We start from the raw sequence: 20,951 nt of genomic DNA on the forward strand, positions 1-20,951 counted from the left end.
TGGGGAGGGCTTCAAGGCAATTAAATGCTTTGTAAGAAATGTTTACTTTGCACCTCCTCCTCTGAGAAATGTAAAAGCATACCAAGATATGTTACACTGATACTGCCTGGTGATTTTTTTTCAGCTCTATGGCTATTGTTACCAAGATAGCAATGACATCCCAGACACACTGACGACCATCACCGAACTAGGCTCACCTTTAGAGATGATTCAGCTTTTACAGACTTCCTGGGAAGACAGATTTCGAGTAAGTAACAACTGTTTTAAAAGGACGTTCAAGTGATGAACATGACAAAACATCACGCATGAAATGGAGGTTATGTACAGTGTAGTATAATTCACATTTATTAAGCATTTGCTTTACTTGTGATTACTCTTGGTTTAGAAGCAGAATTTAACACTCCCTTTCTGCAGTGTTTATGATGCTGTGCTATTTTGTCTGTTGATGTTATCTAATTATAACTGGCTTATATGCTTTTACATCATAGCTGCAAAAGTTTCTTACCCATTAAATCTCAAGGCTCAGAGTTTTTCGCGTTGAGCGTTACGCTCTGCAGCTGGAATTTAAACAATAGAAGGATGTTACTTTTCTATCCTGATCGTTATCCTAGGTTGGTTTTATAATTGTTTTCTTCCCCTTCCTGTTCTGCTCATCTTTTACGGGAGGAGAGTGAAAGCAATGTCCACAAATCTGAAAGGTTGCTTGTCCACTGTGCTGGCAATTTACCAGGAGCACGAAGGTCACACTTAATTTGTCCAAAATGAAGCCAGACTGCAGCTTTGATCAAGACAGTGCTGTCTCAGCCAGTGTACACTGGGCTGTCTAGTCGACTGAAATCAACTTCCCAGGACATTTCAAGACAGCAACAGTTTTCATCTAAAACACTTTGGGTTGTATGGCTCCATCTGTACCAGGGAATTAAAGCGCCCCTGACTAAGCTCAGAGACTAAGTGGTACGCTACAGCCCATGTCTGTACTGTTACATTTGGTGCTCTCAAGGCTGGCTGGCTGTGTGCAGGATGTCTATCAGGTAGGGTCCTGTGGCCATGCTGCCTTCTGAACTGTGTTTGGCAACAGTGAGGGAGCTCTACTTCAGCTCACTTCTGAAAGAAATATGTCTATAATAAATGTTGGAGGCGCTTGTCACAGCTCCATGAAAGTAGGAGCTATCTTTGTCTCATCTCTTCCACAGAGTGCCAACAACGGACTGTGATGGCATCTGTGTACCCAGTCAATTGCCGAGAGAGATATTAGATGACGGGTAATGATTTGGGAAGTTTCCCTTAGTACGGATATTTCTGAGTGAGCACTTGCAAAGAGAGGTAAAGGAAAGTTGTCTTAGATAATGTCATGCTTGGTAGCTTGTCTGGAACTCAACTAGCACAGAGAAGAAAGAAGAAATAAAATAATTTATTGATATGTGAGACATTCAGGAAATGGTAGGTGCAGCACTGAGGGACATGGACATGAGGGTTAGTGGGCATAGGGGAGGTGGGTTGATGGTTGGACTAGATGATCTTAGAGGTCTTTTCCTGCCTTAATGATTCTATGACATTTTGGTGACCCAGTCCTGAAAAGGATAAAATAAATGGCTTGGCTATTCCTACAAATAATTTCTTGTTGGACTGTGAAGCAGGCTTCCTCCCCAGGGCAACACCACTCCAGTCAGCAGAGCAAAGCCTTCACTGTTGTTCTTAAGGCTTTTGTTGTACATGGGTTTTCACACCCCAGACTCAGGAGGTATGCGGGGCATCAGTCCGTAGGGGCTCGGAGAGGTTGCCAATGCGGGAGCAGGATCTTTTGGGTTTGAGAACAGGCAGTGATATCAGACATACAAAATACAGACAGCCTGTATTTTTATCCAAACTGAATTCTGGGTTTGTTGGCAATTGAAGATAAGTGTATTATAGGTTGGTTTTGGTTAATACCATGTATTTCAGGATAGTGTGTGCAGGAATTCAGTGTAGTTTGAGAAGGAGGAAAGGAAGGTCAGCTCTGGCGTCCCATCGCTATGTCTGTATTCATTCACAGGACAGCCATCAGCGTGTAAATTTTGGTATAACTTAAGTAGGATAAATGTTCTAGCCCGCTCAAGCAAGGAGGTGATTACAGAAGCGGGGGATAGTCCTAATGTCGCACAGACATGTGGTCTGTGAAGTATAGCTCCAGACGTGCTCAGCCTCTGCTTTCTCATGAAGTTTAGGTGCTCCCATGGGCGTATTGTTTATGCCCTGAGATCGAATTTTGATTTGACTACTTCAATATATCTGACATTAATAATGTATGTTAACAAAAAACAAAATTATATATAAACAATAAAAACCTTGCTAGACTGGATAAGACCTGTTATTAGTTTAATACATAGAATAAAAATTCCAGTATTTAACTGTGTTTATATTAATGCTACTTTTGCATTAATTCAAAACAGTGCTTTGGTAAGGGGACTGAGTTCAGCATTCACTGAGTTTGCTGTCTAATAACATACTTGAGTTTCCGGCAACTGAAAAGTACAGCGCATGTGCAGAGCTCCCACCCCAGCCTTAAAGTGGTACATGGAGGTCCACCGTTGTAGGCACACGCCTTCTCCACTGGAAAAGAGAAACACAAGGGGAACCTTTACATAATATATATGTAATATATATGTAATAATTGTAACAGCAGTCAAAAGGTGTGATCACTACAAAGGCAGCGCAGATGCTGTCTGCAGTCTGAGATTTGGTTGTAGGAGCACAGCACTAGGGCCAAAATTCCAGACCCGGAGTTTGTACAGAGCAGAATCATAGACTGCGTGGTCAAGGCTTGTATGTAATGTGTTATTAAAAGTTAAGGCTTTTTATTTCTACTAAAAGTAAGAATAGCAGCAATGAGCCATGCTTCAAGAATAGTGTGGGAAAGCACTGGTAAAGAAGCTTATTTTTGTTTCAAGACTCCAAGGGCTTTACAATCAACTATGTTAATCCTATGAAAAATACCTTAGTTGCAATGTTTGGTGTTGAGGATAAGTTATAATGCCCATATTAAGTCATGTGTTTATGAATCTATCTTCAGCTAAAGTGGTTTCATTTATACGCTCTGTGCTGAAAAAATAACGCAAGGTACCCACGTTTTTGTATTTCAGATATGTCTCAGCTTAGTTCGGCTTTTGCATTATTTGGCTCACTCTCCTCTTGGCTCTGTGACACTGCTGGATTTTCGCCCTCGGCAGTTTGTGATTGTGGATGGGGAGCTGAAGGTGACGGATCTAGATGATGCCAGTATTGAGGAGAGCTCTTGCACCAGTAACAGTGACTGCTTTATGGAGTTTCCAGCACGAAACTTCACTCTGCCTTGTTCTGTTGAGGGACGGTGCCAAAACATGAATGAAAAGAGGAATCTCTACAATGCTTACAGGTACACGATCAGTTCTTCTGTAAGGTAAAAGGAAATTAAAAATGGACAAAAAGCCTGCAGCATCATTTAGAGTTATTCATGGCAATTAGTACGTGTTGACTCAGTTCTGTTATCCAAAGGCTATGAATAATTGTTTCATTTGGGAAAATACCATAACATAGCATTTGTTACTGGGAATATTTTGCATGCTTTGAGTGTGATTCACCACTTAGTCTAATTTCACATTGTTTTAATTCCACTGAATTCTTCACAGAAGTAACGATTTTTATAATAGTACAGCAGCAGCACTTGCTGAGATGAGGGCCCATTAACTCTGTGGTGAGTCAGTTCTCCCAGCTCTTCTTTGGTGTGAGTAATGGTCACCACATGTTTTTACCACCGGCTGAGGTGGTGGTGCCTGTGACATGGGGATGTGGAGGTGGCAGTTCATGGCGGACCAGTAAGCTGTGTGGAGGAAAGCCATTGGCTGAAGCGTCCATCTTCCTATCCAGATATGAGGGTGGAGGATCTCAAAGCAATACCATAATAGTGTGCTCATTTCTTAGACTTCCCTTTCAAATATCGTGCCATTCACTCCTTGCCAGACCACAGTGAGGAGAGGCTTCTCCAGAGAGAGTTGTCTGCTTTGGTCCCAGGGTGCTCACCAGCATGTGTGTTGCATTATCTGACCGCACTGAAATGGGCTGTACCACATGACAGCCATCTGCAGTTGTGCAGCATGGATTTTAGTGTGTCCTGCAAAATTTTCTGTTTCTGCTTGCTTGGCTTAAAGATCTAGCTTAGCTAGCTAGCTTTTTCTTAAGAAAAAAAGCTGGTCTGGCTGAGAAGCATTGAATAAGCATCCATTCACCTCAGACTTAAACGAAGACATGTCTGTGGTGTACTGGACTTGGGGCAGGTTGCCGGTCTCACTGAAGGAAGCAGTCATTTTTTTATGACAATACTTCCTCTGAATTGCACACCGGTGTGTAACACATACCATATCCCCATGGTTTCAGCCCCTGGTTTTGCTTCGTGTAATAGAGACAGCTGTCTTTTGTTTAACAGCAGATTGACACTGCAGCGTGATGGACTTGGCAACAAACTCTATGCACTTGTCTTAGAAGGTGAAATCTTCAGTTCATTAGGTGTACACTACTTAATTTCCTATTTTCATGCACTCTTGTTGTACAGTTAGAGATTAAGAGCAGTGTCTGTCAGTGCTCAGCAAAGGAGTTGCTTGTGCTGTTGTTAGGTAGAAGTCAAAAGCAGCAGAATGACAAACAATGCATAAACCCCTTGTAATTTTAAAATATAGTGGGCCCTTTACCTTGAAAACACAATTAGACAATCTCCTTGGTTTCTTTATGAGGTAAATAATTAAAGGAGGGAAAACATTTTGAAAAAAAAAATTCTCCTATGCAAGATTTTAAGCTAAAGGAGGGAAGGTTTAGATTGGATGTCTGGGGAATTTCTTTACAGAGAGAGTGGTCAGGTGCTGGCACAGCTGCCCAGAGAGGCTGTGGAGGCACCATCCCTGGAGGTGTTCAGGGCCAGGTTGCTTGGGGCCCTGGGCAGCCTCATCTAGTACGAGATCTGGATGTTGGCAGCCCTGTCTGCGGCAGGAGGGTTGGAACTTGATGATCCTTGAGGTCCCTTCCAACCCAAGCCATTCTGTGATTCTATGATTTGAATCGTGTTACTTTTCAGATTGTTACCTTCTGCTGTAAATCCTTCTCTATGCATTTTATTCCAAATGTTTGGGGGACTAATTTTAAAAGTATTGAATAGTTTTAAAAGTAACGCCAGTTAATACTTTGAACTATTGACTGATGGGTGAGTTCTCCATCACTGGCAGTTAAGATCAGGTAGTGCTTCAGAGAAAAAAAACGAAGACAAGACTGTAGGAACAGACTGGAAAGAATTTGGCAATCTGTGTTAGGCAGATCGCAAATGATGCCACTGGCCCTACACTCTATGAATAACAAATGTTCATGTAATTAAGCTGTTCAGACACCAGTGTCTGTACATTTCACATGTGGGTGTTTGCATTAAGACAAGTTAGGTATTTATATAGCCATGGAAGAACAATAAGCTCCGTGACTTGCATCTGTCCAGCATTTACAAAAGTAAATGGCAGTTCACTTTTTGTTCTGAGTTTTTACAGAGTGCTGTTCACAATCAATTGGACTCTGCTTATGGTTATTTTCTAAGCAGAAAAAATGAGGTAAAATTTCCCAGATAAATTACTCAATACGAATGTTATTCCGCTCTTTAGATTTTTGTGTCTGTTTTCATTGGATGTTTCGTGACCATGGCTAGGAAAACCTACCTGGAGATAATCCCGCTTGTGAAAATCATAAATATTATTTTTGTAAGGGATCAGAAGGGAGTTAAAATCCTGAGGAAATATTCATTGTGTAAGTGGAATATGTCAACTCAATAATACCTGTGCCTGTGATCAGTTTTTGCTATCAGTAACTCAATTTTTTAATTTGTGCTTATATAAGACATCTGCTAGTCTTGCTCCCGAGTATGACTCACTGTAGGTTTTTGTTTGACAATGTGGTCTCTGTATATGAAAAAACGTTTACTTTGCTTTGCAGGTTAGATGTAAAGCAGGGCAATTTCCTAATTGTGTTACCATTCTGCTCATTACCTAATATTTATGCCCGATAGCTCTGTTTATATTGTCAGATCCTGAACTGTCCATCTCTATCTTAGGTTGCTATGACACTGAATTTACAGAGTTTAGTAATATTGGGAGAGAAACAGAAATGTAAAGGAACAATGTGAAATTAAGTATACTTCAAGTGATGTTAAATAAAGGCATATTCTTTTCCCTCTTGCAATTAAAAATGGAGAGTATCCATCCAAACGTGACTATCCACATGAATGCATCTTGATTTTAGATAAGTGATGAGAACAGAAAAGGTGTTCTGAATTGCAGTGGCATGAAAACAACAGAAGAAGGTTTTCTTTTCCCTATTAATTTTAAAGTCCAGGAAAACTGCAGAAAATAAAGTAACAGTCAGTTCTTTGAAATGAGCAGAAATCTGATTTATGCACTTCAAGTCTTGAAAAGCCCCTGAGACTTCTGAGGTTGATGGCATCCTTGCAGTTTGTCAAGGTACAGACAGCTTTGCTAAGAGTTGCAATCTGTGGGGCTTCACAGCACATTTCTACATTAACGGAACGTTTACACATAGTTACAAGGCAGCCTTGTATATGGCAGCGTGGTCTAGTTATGCCAGACAGCTGTGTGAATACGCTCTGCTATATTTGACTATAGAATACGATTTTATTTCCTGAATAGGTCAGTGGCTTACAAGCAATAGGAATTTCATTCCTTAAGTTGTTCGGTAGTTATTTCATGTTTGTAATCTCTTTCATTTTTCAGCACGGGTTACTTTTCCTTTCCAGGTTTTTTTTCACATATCTCCTACCACACAGCGCACCGCCCTCGCTGAGACCATTGCTGGATAAGATAGTCAATGCCACAGGTAATCACACTGGATGTGGTAATGCCAAGTATTTCCTTTTTTGGTGTGACTATTGCATGTGGGGCATGGGGCGATGCTGCTTTTATATTTGTTGTAAGGAAACTGGATTGTTTTCCTACTCAGGATAAATTTCACCCCATACAGAAAGGGCAAAAAGAGCCCTGTATACCAGTTAGATCCCACTTGCACAGGGGTGAACTGCATGAGTGCAGTTTCTGTGTTTATCCCAAGGAGCAATCTAGACAAAAGTCATCGTGGCAAGAGGCTGTGCTGCCTCCTGTCCCACAGGGAGAGCTTGGTCCTTGGTGCAGAGCTGCTTGTGGTGTCTGGAGAGTCCCTGCCTCTAGCAAGGGGATTCTTAACTACTGACAGGATGCTTACTTCTCTGTCGCCAGTGGTAACGCTGGTTCTTTTATACCACAGGAGCCAGAGGCAAGTGAAATTATCATAGGCCTTCACTGATGGCCAAGGTAGTGCCTTTGGGACAAGAGGAGCTGCATGCAGCCACAGTTCTGTTTTGAGGGCTTTTGGTGCATTGGTCTAGGGGCTTTGTGTCTTGCGCTGCATTGTGTTCCATTGGGAACTGAATGATGCCAGGCCACTAACAGGCAAATCCTTTGGAGTTCCCTGCATTGGCTGATGTTCATACCATCTGGGGAGCTCAACGCAGCGTTTTCTGCCCACAGGCCTGGGCTTCCCAGCAGGATGAGTCAGCATTTGACACACCTAGCTCACGTCAGATATGAAATCTGATTCACGGACACTTTGTAGTAGCTGATGGACTCTGCATCCACATCACATCACCATCATGGAGCAGCCCTTCTTTGAATGCAGCCTCTCTTTAGTTCTGTGAAGGTTGCTCCTCATCTAAATCATGCTTTTTATATGCCTTTAAAGGAGAGCTTCACTGGGGGATAGATGAAACAGCTGCTCAACTAGAAAGAGTTTTCAATCTGTATAAGAGTGGAGAGTACCTGCAGAACACTACCCGGATATCGAAATCTGGTAAGGTATTCTTTCTTGAACCTTAAGATTAAAGACTTTGCTTTGGCTGGTACTTGAGGTTTGAAAAGGTCTAGAAAACAGAGAGCTTACAGGCTGTTGAAGTCATGCACGCAATAATCAATTGTCTACTCTTTGCTTCCTGGGCACCCTCTGCAACTGAACGTGGTGGCTGGGCATGCATAGAGGTGAGCAGGCTGCACAGGTAAAAGGAAGCCCAGCAAAGCCTGGCTCTCCTAGAGAGTCTGTGAAGAATGTGTTAATCACATACACACACTTATTTGCTGTTGGAACATTAGAACTTGCCCAAACACCAACACTGAAATAGGAATCCCATAAAGATTCCCTGACCCTCTGAGAATTTTCTAAGACTTATACGAGTTTCATAGAATCATAGAATCACTGGAATTGAAAGTGACCTTTAAAGGTCATCTAGTCCAACTGCCCTGCAATGAACAGGGACGCCTACAACTCGATCAGGTTGCTCAGAGCCCCCCCAGCCTGACCTTGAGAATCTACAGGGATGGGGCATCCGCCACCTCTGTGGGCAACCTATTCCAGTGTTTCCCTTACTGTAACTTTTTTTTTCTATTTCCAATCTAAATCTCCCCTCTTCTAGTTTGAAACCATTTCCCCTTGTCCTGTCATAGCAGACCCTGCTGAAGAGTCTGTCTCTGTCTTTTTTACAGCCCTCCTTTAAATACTGACAGGCCGCTCTCAGGTCTCCACGGAGCATTCTCTTCTCCAAGCTGAACAGCCCCTGCTTTCAGCCTGTCTTTCTATGGAAAGTGTTCCATTCCTTGGATCAGTTTTGTGGCCTCTCCTCTGGATGCTTTGTAACATGTCCTTGTCCACCTATCAATTCTATATCTTTCCAGTTTGGATAGAGGGATGTTGTGGGGGATCATGTCAAAGGCCTTACTGAAGTCCAGATAGATGACATCAGTGGCTCTTCCCATCTCCATTGACACAGTTACACCATAATAGGAGGCCACTAGGTTGGTCAGGCAAAAGTTTCTCACAACTTAATCAAGATAGCAAGTGAAAACTTTCATCTTCCTTCACAAGAAAAAAAAGTAAAAAAAAAGTATTATTAGCAATCAAAAAAAAAGGAAAAACTGACAGCATCAAAATGAGGCTGCACCCAGCATCTTTCTGTTTTTCATAAAATCTCTGCAGCACTGCAGGTATGTAAAATGCTATTTAAGCAGCTGTGATGTAGAAGGTTGCATATTCTTCCCGGAAGGATAGGTTGTGGAATTGTGCATGTCAAAGAAGATTATGTGTGATGGAAATTCCTGTTAAGCCTAACAATTGAAAAAGCTGTTTTGCAAATTATTTTTGTGTATCTACAGTGTTCATGTCAAACTGTCAGCATAATTGATTGCAAGTTGATAGGAAAATTACAGTTTTGCTCCAAAAGCACAGTAAAGAAGAAAAGATGGGTTCTAAATGAAGATGAATGTTGGCACAGAAGGTTTTGAAAGTTCAGTGAAGCATTTTCTCTGTGAAAGAGACACGGGAGCCAAATTCAATCCTATTGTAGCACTGTTAACCTCAAAGGGCCATGACACCAGGGATGAATTTGACCCACTTATCAGAATAATTCAATATTTATTTTGTTGTAAAATTGGCAGGAAAATTGTTGCAGGTGTTCATTTAACTTTCTAATTTTCAGCTTTTCATCACAGTCTGTGCTGAGTGATGCCTGTCAACACAGCAAAATTATTTTCAGCAGTACAATCGATAGTACAAACACGTCCTTTGTTGAAGAAGTGCCAGAAGGGCTGAAGTTTTTCTGTGATGCTGGTTGATTCCAGTTTAACTGCCATATCAGAACAATATGAAGTTTTGAATTTTAGAGGTCTGTCATGATTATAAAGCATCTCAGGGAAGAAAGCTTAGGACCGTAGTAGTAAATGTGACAGTGCAAGTTGCTACTAATATTCTCCATGTATATTTGGCTGCTATAAAAATTACACATTTTTGTGTCAGTTTAATTCCATAGAATCCTGGATAATGTAACACAGAATCCGTCCTTTTTCACAGCTAGTAATGCTCTTCCATGGAAGAAACCCTTTTTATTTTTAGGATGCTGCTCTACAGCTTGAGCAAAGATGTTGAAAATCGGCAGATATGTGTATTGTATCTGACCAGTCTAAAAGGGTACTAAATTAAGGATTAGGAATGTAATACTGAATTCCCCGATATGAAAAAGATCTCAGCCAATGGCAAGCCTGAGAAATCAGATATCTCGATGGAAATTACATTTAGATGAGATATGTTTTCAGACTTAGCTGCCATGTCTTTAAGATGTGCAGGCCTGTTTCTTGTTTGTTCTAAGGCTACTTTAACCAAACAGAAAAGGGGCTGTAATTTATTTCTGTTTTAAGGCTCCTTTTGCTTGCCAGAAAAGCATGAAGTCATATTATGAGGGTAAAATGCCCCTCCCTACCTGCTTATTCCTATCGCTTTTATCCTAAGCGTGCTCTATCTCCAACTAATGTTGGACATGTAATACCATGCTAGAATTCATTTTTAATATCCTCAGCCCATAGATTATTCAATACATCAGAAATTCTTCTGTAGTACAGTAGGGTTGCAGGAGGGGGTGACAGAGATACTAGAAAGGTGTAGTGACTGAGTGGTCATCCTCTTGCTGCTGGAAGGCATTCCCAACTGAACTAGCTTCTTGACCAGCAAAACCAGGGCTGAGCAGCCAAACAGGTCAAACATTTTGTATAATTCTTGGCAGATAGTGGAAGAGGAGTATGAAAGGGACAACTGTGATTATTTCCTATGCTATCAGCTGAGGTCATGCTTTGTCTCTGTTTGGAATCTTGGAGGACCCTGCATTACTCTCTGAAATCAAAGAAAACTATTTAGGTGAGATTATGGGATTTTTTAAAACATTTTCCATCTTGTTCTGTAGTACAATGAAAGTTCGAGGAGTGTATTTTCCAATCCAGTGTCAGGTTAAGATAAAACTAGAGATTGTGGTTTGGTTCTGAGTCCAGAATGAAGTTAATCAAAGCTTTGCCTTTATACACTAGTGTGCAGACACAAGTTCACATCAGTTCTTCTTTGGACAATGAACATCTCAGAGTGACTGGCTCCCAAGGCTTTCACTTTTCCAAGCAGATAAAATGACAAAAGAATACTGTCTCTATCTCTCAGGCAATGAAGGGTTGTGACAAAAGAAGGCCTTTTCCTGGTAGATGATCTTTATTGAAATCCTAGAGGAGAATTCAGATCTAATAATTGCAATATTTTGTTTTGTTTGAAAAAGAAAACATAGAAGGTTTGAGTAATGGTGCTTCAGAATTTGTCTTTGGTCTAAATGTTTTGAATTATCCATCGTCTTGGATGGAGCATTGTAAATTCTTAGCGGGAAAGAAGAGATCATGATCTTGGGCAAATGATCTAAGGCTGTAACTAAAACATAAACTTTTAGAAAACAGTCTGTTATCTATCTGAACCTGTGTTTTTGAAAGGAAGCCCTCCTCCTATGAACAACGTGAAGTGAGAAAGGTGATATTGATAATCGGCAGGAAAGTGACATGAGGAAAGCTCCTGTCAGCTCTAGTGCTCCCATAAAGAAAGTTTAACAAGATGACATGGTCATATTACAGAAGGTCGTGGATATTAAGCTTTCACTGTGCTTCAGTTGTAAAACATTTTATAGTGCTGTAAATTATATTATGCTCTGGACTTTGCTTTAGTATCTAAGAAACAGAGTAGAGGTGCAGGAGACATTCGATAGCTTCATATGTGTTCTGTAATCATAAATCACACTACTGTTAAATGTTGTCACAGGAACATTACAGTGTTTAAAACAACACTGAGCAAATACTTTATATTCTGCGGACTCTTGGTCTCTTTTGCTGGAATCCAAAAGAATGAATTAAACCAGAAACCATGCATTTCCTCTGGTATATGTCATCTAAAGTGATTATCAAGATTAAGAAATAAGAAATCTACTGATGCTCATCAGTGATGCCCTGCCTCAGTATCAAAATATGTTTTACTTCAGTCGAGTGTTGTTGATTTGTAGCAACTGGGTGTCTGGCCCTCGAGCTAAGCCCCAACCTTTCAGTTAGCTCAGAATTTACTCAGAAATGCGTGAAATCAGCTAACACTAGTAAATCCGATAGCTTTGTTATTCATTAAAGCTAATAGATGACCCATTATTAGGCCTAAGGGTGTGCAAGCCCACAGAAAGGGGTAATAAGCTTCTCTTGTTAGTTGGAAGTATGGCCATGACGCTAAAAAAGGCTGGAAGGCTGGACATTAAGCAAAGACACTTTGTGTTTTCCTTTGTCTTAAGACAATTTGGCAGGGTTATGCTGTATGTAAACATTTACAGTACAACAGTGTTTTGAAAAAATATTCTGCAGGGTCACTATAGCAACCTGCTTAGGAAATTGTAAATCTACCCAAGAATTATTGGAGTCAAGCAGGGCGTGTGTGTTTGCACACATGTGCATGTGTGAGGGGAACTTTTGGAAGGTTGCTGCGATACTGTTGGAGGCCGCTTGTCTGTCCTACGGCAGGCCAGAACACCCAGACCAGAAGGGTTCTGGTGAAGGCACTCGCAGGCCTGGCTGGGAACAGGCCGCAGTCCTTGCAGCCTGGATTCCTGCTTTATCTCGCACGTGTGCGTTTTGCCTTTTGTTCCCAGGGATGTAAAAGCTGCTTTGTGATGGGCTGTGAGAGGTGAAGGTGCATGGGCAGAGAGTCTCCTCAGTGCTGCCTTGCTGTTTCATGGGCAGCCTGGTGCCTATCTTGAGCCCCAGAACCCCGTCTGTGCAGCTCCTGCTCTGTGATGTTAATGGGAATAAAATGTCACTGAATCTATCATTCTCCATGTTTATTTGTGCTACAGGGACAGCAGGCATGCCAGTTTAAATACAGCTCTGTTGTGAGCACAATAGCATGTGGGAAGAGGTAGGATTTGCTTGCAGTCTGCATGCGTGAATCAGCCAAAGGACAAAAGTGCACGCCAGAGAAGCAGTGCTGTCTCCTCGTCTTGCAGCAAATCCACGTTCTGGCAGCCGTTCCTGTCCTTCCAAACAGCGGGGTTTGTCAGAAACAATTAAAAGCAGAGACATACAGGATATACCTAGCGAGTCATTCTCTCTGATGCACCAAAAATGGCTTTCCTTAGCACAACTGCACATAAGGCTTTTTCTTGGAAGAACCTTTAAATGTGAGATACTGAGACATGAGGAAATTTTAAGCAGAAAATAATGTGCTAAAAAGCATAAGTGTGTTATTGCCTATTTAGGATCTGATTCTATGCTCCTTAATCTCCCTGGGAATCAGCAGGACCGTATAGCAAAATACTGCTCAGTACTGCTTTTACCAAGATGATTAGCAAGATGAGGTTCTTTCTACTTATTTGTAAGCAAAGCAATTAAAAGAAAATCCAGATTTGGCTGCCAGAGTTTTTTTTTTTTTTTTTCTTTTTTTTCCCATAGTGGAACAGAGAAAGGAGGAAAAGGAGTAACGTGCTTTCTTTTCAAGGATGAACATTACTGCATCGATGTCACTGACCCATGCTGTACTGGCAGGTGATAACTACAAAACTGGGCACATTTCCAATGGGTAGCTGTAGTTGGTAGTAAAAGTGCAATCTGGCTGCCGTGGCTGAAATAAACGGTCATTAGGACTGATTAAAGTCAGATTTAGGGTGACTCAAACAACCTAAAGGGGGGAAACCACAGGCGGTTTCACATAGTTTACAGTATACTTGTGGAGTTTTTTATATGACTCAGTCTAGTATAGTGAAAACGAGTATGTTTATAGATTATGGTCGGCTTTGGGACAACACAGGTGATTCTTGATGGAAAGATTTTAGAATGAGATTTTAAAGTGCTGGCTTTCTTTTATAGCTGTTGCACTGGTCAGTGAGGTTGCAGTTTGTTTCTGAGGTGCATACAAGAAGGCGTGTGCTTTGAAAATCGCTGTGGCTGTTGTGAGGGCTGGCTATTGCTGTAAGAAAATCTGAAGATTTTGGACACATTAAAACAACATGTTTTGATCATCCAGAGCAAACTTCTAAAAACATTTTAGAACTATTAAAAACATTGCAAAAGAAAACTTCTGAGAACTGCCCGGATTCAGCGTAGCAAGATATTCTGAAGTTCCAAAATATTTACGTGGCAGGAAAAATGTTTCCTGGTAGGATTTATTTGTGTAGCTGTGAGCAGCGAATCAGCTCCCGTATGTTAAGCTGGAGTAAATCTGCTGTAAGTGACATCAAGCTCAAGCTTACTGCGTTATATATTTATTTGCTACAGCCCTCACAACATCAGTAGATGGAAAAAAAGCTGCTTTTTCTGCTGTGATAGTGGTAGGAGCGTCTTGCGTATCTATGATCTGCTCCTTGCCATTACCTTGATAGACTTTATATACTTTGTGTCAAACTACATATATGTACACAAAAGTGTAAATTTATGGCTGCATTTATAGTATTAGGCAAGTATTTATTGGTTTTAAACACCATCAGTCTGGAAATCGACCAGAACTTTGACCTTTTTATGATGTGATTTACTGCTGTGAGCCTTCAAATTCCATGGACTCCATTTAAGCAAGTTTCACGTCTTGGCAGGACAAACATCTGAGCTAGAGCTGCCTTTAACCTGGTGGAGAATTGCTAAATTGAGCAAGTAACTGTGCTGAGGTGACTAGGATGATCATTTAAAGGTGTGGAGAAACCACTTCTGGGGTCTGATAGACTTGCCTTGTGTCCGTAACACAAGACAAACGCTATAGCATTTTTGTGTTGATATATATCGCAGGGCGCATCGCGAAGCCTCTACTGAGTTTTGAAAACTAGAAACAAAAGGCTGAAAAGGTTTGGATGTGAAAGGTACGGTGCTGTGATAGCCCAGGAAAGCTTTGCTGTATCTCCAGTTTATTAGGCAGATTTTATCTAAGTGGCGAACAGCCCTTTACACTGAAGCAAGGAGTACTGATGTTTGGGTTCCTCCTGCATTTAGGTCTTTCCTGCACATGAGCATTTCCCTCTGACTTGCATCTGGATGTGAATGAGGAGCTGGTTGCAGTGAGGTTTCTCTCCTGTTGGCTGAGGCTGATAAGAGGAGGCAAGGACAAGCAGGAGGCTCCGATCATGGCCGGGACAGATTTCTACCAAGGGGCATCCATCAGGAGGGCCCTTCCAATGACTCTTCTTGAGAAGAGTGTAATTCTTCTCAACTCATGCAAATTCAGGCTCAGGGGTCAGCTCCCTAATTTGTGCTGTGTAAACAAGAGATTCCAGGAATGTTTGCCTTTTCTGTGCAGAGTGAAGGCGGCTACCTTTCCCTACTCAAGGTAAAGTGAGTTTTGGATAAAATTACGGTTTCCTCAGACCAGTGCGTGGTTGGCATTGCAATGAGTTTCATATGATTTCTATCCATTGTAATCTCTGAGGAAGTCCTGTGCTGGCTTTCCAAGGTGGCAGGAGCACCTGGCTGGTTTGGGACGACCCCATGCCCTTGCCAGTCCCAATTCCCTGGAAGTCATGCTGCATCCCCTTGGCCGCTCGGGTACAGCACCCTAAGTACCAGCTTGGAGGCTGCATCACCCCCCTGCCCCATGAGCCAGGACCCCACTTTCACCATCACAGCTGTTGCTGGCCCACCTCTGTCGATTCCCATTTCCAAGATGCCCAAATGATTCACCACGCTCCGCCTTTTTCCCTCTCACTTGCATGCACTGTTTGCCTTGCCTTGGCTGCCAGGTGCTGATCAATATTCAACAGCTAACATACAGAGATAAAGGGATATTATTCACTTAGATTCATTTATGTTTCCACAGAGGGAGAAAAAAGACTTTACCTATCCAGTCAGTAGCAGTTTGATTTATTCTGAGACCTCTTCAGAAAGAATGTGTATATATTTTTGATGGTGAAATGAATGCTTCTAATGTGAAACTAATTTTTCATTTTTAGTCTTTTACTCTTCTTCGTGAGTGTAAGTCTGCATTTCGTAAATTAATGTAAGGGATTTTTGCCTTTGATGTAAGTGGGACATGATCGGCTCTGATGTTGCTTCCTGTTTGTGAGTGTGTCTTGTGGTAATTTTAATGAGACAGGCTTAAAAAAGAGTGTATTTACTGGATTTGTTTCCTACTGTTTCAGACTATGCGGTGTGAATGAGCGCTTGTGGGTGTGCAATTCTTTTCCTGATTGAAATACTGGCAGTTTAGACTAGAGGCGAGTGTGTCTGCTGGCTTGGTGACGTTCGTAAAATGTGCTGTCTGAAATAGTGGCGGGCTGAATCTGCCATGTCAGGAAGAAAATGCCTGAACCAAAGTGACTTAAGAATAGGCTGTGTGTCAGGACAGGCAGCTCTGGTTTCCATAATAGATACAATTAGAAGAAATATAGAATGTATTTATTTTTTGAATAGGATGTGGGAGGGGAAGCGACAGGAGAGAAACCATCTGTTTGTGTGTCTGGAAGCTAAATAGAGATGTTTATAAATGATTAGTTTAATTTGCTGGCGCATTCATTAGCGAAACTCCCATAAGCGGCTGGGAAAGCAAGAGGAGCTGTGAACAGAGAACAAGGGGAGCTCATAAAGGCAAGGGAGACTGAACGGCAGCCAAGGGGACGAGCAGCGCACTGGGCAGTGTGGAGCCCAGGGCAGCCGCCGCGCTTCCTTGTGCTTTTTTTTCCCTCCTCCTCCTGGAGGCCCAACGAGCAACTCCCCTTTTGTGCTCATCTGAGCAAGCAAAACAAAGAAGTTTGCTTAATTAAAAGGCTGTCTTTTCTTCTTCCTGGAAAGGGGGTGGAGGAAAATGGTGTGCCATTGGGAGCACGAGGGAGGGCTGGAGTGCCTGGTAAGCTCCCCAGCAGCCACGTGCCCTGGGAAGTGGGACAGTCGGCCGGGTCATTTGACTGGAGATGTTGGTTCAGTGGGACGTTCTTCCCCTAAAATCTTCTTTCCCTCTGTAAAACCAGAGCCTTGCCTGCACACTGGGGAAGAAGAAAGCATTTTGTGCGCAGACCGTTTATTTACAGGCGCTTTGTGGAAGAAAAAAGGTGAGAAGGAAGGAAGGAACAGGAAAGTAAGGTGCAGAGCTATAAACACATTTGGGAGTGGAATGGGACTGGTACAGTCACCTTTTTTTGTCATATATTCCTCTCCTAAGCTGTAAAAATAAACCTTGCCTACTAAGAACAAGCGGTTCCCTTTCAAAACGATTGCTTTGCTGTTGTTATTTGCAGAGTACCGGCGGGTGCCTGAAGCCTTTATTCCTGATGAGAACTACAGATGCTGGCCATCTTACCATCACAAGGGCTGCCTCCTCTCTGTGTTTGATGTCAGTGAAGCCATTGAGATTTGCGACAGCTACTCCCAGTGCAAAGCTTTTGTCCTAACCAACCAGACAACTTGGACAGGTAGGTCATGGGTGCTGCCGAAGGGGACACCAATGTTTTGTTTTAGACAAAACATTTGCAGAGGTGACAGGAGAAGTCTGTGATCTGTTTCCACAGTTAGATGTGCAGGCCATGGTCCAACACGTGGATTTTCATGCGTCTTTCCAAGCCATGAGATTGTTGCAGTTTGACACGAAACCAAACAGGTTCTTCCATGCATCTAGCTGGGATTTCCTGTCTGATGAGAGGAATGTTCTGCCGCTGGTGTGCTTTGCCAGCAGGGCTTGTCTGAAGGGTGGCGAGGAGGGAGGGTTTGAACCAGTTAGAAGTGGAAGGCCCAACGCATTTCATCTGGGAAAATCTTTCTGCTAAGGGAGAAAACCATTTGCTACCACAGCTCATTTTTCTTGTCTACCAGAATAAGCTTCTTGAAAAGATAAATACACTTCCCCAAAGGTTTTGTGGGCCTGGCAGTCTCAGTGTGGTTCCCCTGCAGGCAAGCGGTCTGTGCCGATTAACATTGGCGGAGCATCGCTCCTGGCTGCTGAACCAGGCTGACAATGGTTTTGAGGAGCTCCACAGCATGCTGAGAAACAAAAATGTTGCAAGTGTCTGCTAAAACCAGACATGATTGTACACATAGTGTGGAGTGGACCATGTTGGTCTTCTTTTGTCACCATTCTGTAAGGCCCCCACCGAATTTCAGTGTGAGGTTTTCCTCCTGTAGTGACTGGTTCCGTGTGTGTGTCCTGTGGACTTTCCCAACTTGAGACTGCTGTGTGTTCTCCCCTCACTTGCACATTTATTTTCCTGCTTGGGATTGCCAATTTCAGCAAAGGACAGCTTGTCTCCCATGCTCCTGTCTTTGGGAGGAAGGGTGGCTGGTGCAAGCCAACCCTTGGGAAAGCTGATTTAAGGCCTTTCTCTACCACAGACTTCAGCGTGGCAATTACTTAGGCTCTGAGGCTCAACTTTATGTCTGTACAACTGCGATCACAGCATGCCTAAACATCCAAATTTACCCTGTGTGCAGTTGGGTGCTTTGGTTTTGCTTAGCGGAGCAAAATAAATACACACCAAACCAGACTTACATATGTGCCTATTTCTTGGTGCACGCCTCCAGGTCTGAAAGTATCACAAGTGAGGAGAAACTTCAGACATGCCAGGGTGTTTTAGGGAATATAGTGCTACAGCTTTCCGTATTTCTTGAGCTTCTAAGAGGTGTGAACAGAGACTTCCACGGAACCAGGAAAAACAAGTTCATATTAAATTTGCCTGTGATTAATCAGTGACTACTTGCTCATCGTGTGAGACTATCAGACTATTGAAGTTAACTGACATGCTAAAAATAATTCTAATGGGACGTGGGATTTCCTAGGAAGTTTACAGCAGCCCCTGTCTCAGTTTATAGTATTAAAAGTGAGCAAAATGCAGCAGCCGTATTTCAAGTGTTACTTGAAATAGCATTTCTCTGTGCCATCCCTGATGTGTGAGCACTCGAATCCCTGCAGTCTGCAGCATGGAAATTTGGTCAGGAGTTGAAGCATCCCGTTTGTCATGTGATACTTTTTAAGAAAATAGTGTTATGGGAGCCCCCTAGAGAAGCAGGCTGGGAGTAAAGAGCACTTGGTGTTCTGAATTTTAGAGAGTGATGGCAGAGGTTCAATAGAGCTGGAGAATTTCTGCAGCCTCTGCTTCAAGGAGAGGCAATTGCCAGATCTATGGGAGGGCAGGAACTTATCTGGAGATGGGGATGTGCAAGTACAAGACCTGTCCTGCAGCTCCCACAGGCAGTGCTAAATGAAACTTCACTGAATTGAGCTGAATTTGGTGCCTTACATTGCCCAGGGGGTTATCACTTGCTGGATTATTTATTTACTTTTTTTTTTTTTTTTGTATGAAGAGTAAAAGTGTTGCCCCAGCATGTATAAAACCTAGAGCTATGAAATGATCAGCAAGAGCTGTTTTAGTGGAAGTCGTTTAATCATACTGTGCTGATCAGTATTACAAAGATTCAAGCATGCGAAGGTGATAGCTCTCCTGTGCAATCAAATGACTTTCCTTCATTGAAGTCCTGACCCCAGGTCCATTTATATCAGTGGGAGAGTCTTTGAAGCCTTCTCTTCTTAAAGATTGTTACATTTATATTAAAACCTTCAGACCACTCCCTCATTTACCTTGTTAACTGTATGCAGCTTTATCTATCTTGACCATAGTTGTCGAAATGTACAGAAAGCAAGGAAGATTTAGTGTAACTTCAAGTGAAAGTATTACAATTTACAGGTAAAGTTAAGAAAGAAAGACTTCAGTGATGGATTGCCTAAAGAATGCATAGATTGACTGTGAATACGAAATGTCATTACTGTAAAGCAGGCAATCTTTTGCTCATCACTTCTAATTACCTTTTTCCCCTTTCTCCTCCCTTTCCTACTCCGTGCAGGTCGGCAGCTTGTCTTCTTCAAGGCAGCTTCAAATCATATCATGCCTGATCCTGACAAGATAACATATGTGAAAGTGACAGACTGACAGCTAAAGTGGCTCAGTCTGATGTGTGAGTGACCGGAGCTGTTTGTGTATAAATATAGGCAGCTGTTACGTATAGGACGGCTGTGGCCGGAGAGATAATTGCACTATTACTCATTCTAATCTATAGAGTGCTAAACAAAACTTTTAAGAAGTAACCTGCGTGACCAGGATGAATGTGCAATAAGACAACATTTTGAAAAATGTGATTTTAAAACAAAGCAAAATACAAACTACAATACACTGTTGGGGTTTAGTTCTGGTTATAAATCAACTGGCAGCTCAAGCTTTTCTAACCAAGGTTGGTGTGACTTTTCTGACCTGTGCATGTGTGTACAGGGACAGAAGTTGATTATTTCTACAAGAAGTCTGTATCCTCTGCATTGATATTTATTTGAGCATGTACAATCACAACAGAGTAACTGAAGCATATCAGTTTGTAAGCTGAATATCAAACATTGCTGAAGACAATCAGCAGTCATGTTAAAGCTGTCAAATATGCAATAGCAACGTTTGTCAAAATGAAGGAATTGATTATGTTTAAAATTGCAAGACTGTAGCTAATTTTCATTTTTGCTTCCAACGTTATCACAAAGGTTCATTTTTTTAATTTAAAAGAGCCATTTTGTAGGTCTAGCAAATCACATAAGCATATGAATGGTCCCACTGAAAGGCCGGGACTTACCCAAGTGCTGAATGCTTTGCTGAATAGGGATAGGCCTAAGCATATGCTTACAATTAAGCCTGTGCTTAAGACTTTTGTTGAATCAAGTTTGAATTGTTCATGAAGCCACATCTTTGACAAACTGGCAAAGCAATCCATCTGGTAGAACAGGACTATTTTATGGAATGTATTGCAGTTATTCATATTTTTATCATCAAATCCGTGGTTTTCTAAGGCACCGCTTGCTAGTTCTTAGAGTGAATGAAGTAAATGACCTTAATAATGGTAATTGAACGCTAGCCTTAATTCTATATAAAATGCTTTTTATAGGCATGGTGTGTCTAGAGAATTTGCTTTCAGTGAAAGCAATAAAGTAAATGCTAAAGTGACCAATGTCATACTGTTTTGTAGTTTGTACAGCCAGGAAAAAAAATGTGCATTTGTTTCTTAAATGATTTATTTTTGTAATAAATAAAAGATAAATGCAATCTCTTTCCT

General features: G+C 41.8%; 1 protein-coding gene across 1 annotated transcript in view; it reads left to right on the forward strand.

Moving 5' to 3' along the window:
* PKDCC (protein kinase domain containing, cytoplasmic) overlaps positions 1–20,945 on the forward strand; it is a 32,963-nt gene extending 12,018 nt beyond the window's left edge. Inside the window, exons 2-7 of the mRNA XM_021390480.1 lie at positions 125–247; positions 3,120–3,391; positions 6,794–6,873; positions 7,771–7,878; positions 17,114–17,287; positions 19,707–20,945. Coding sequence (XP_021246155.1) covers positions 125–247; positions 3,120–3,391; positions 6,794–6,873; positions 7,771–7,878; positions 17,114–17,287; positions 19,707–19,792 — 843 coding nt within the window. The 3' untranslated portion in view covers positions 19,793–20,945. The remainder of the gene's footprint in view (positions 1–124; positions 248–3,119; positions 3,392–6,793; positions 6,874–7,770; positions 7,879–17,113; positions 17,288–19,706) is intronic.

This window comes from Numida meleagris, chromosome 3 (genome assembly GCF_002078875.1).
Source record: "Numida meleagris isolate 19003 breed g44 Domestic line chromosome 3, NumMel1.0, whole genome shotgun sequence".
NCBI classification, from domain to species: Eukaryota; Metazoa; Chordata; class Aves; order Galliformes; family Numididae; genus Numida; species Numida meleagris.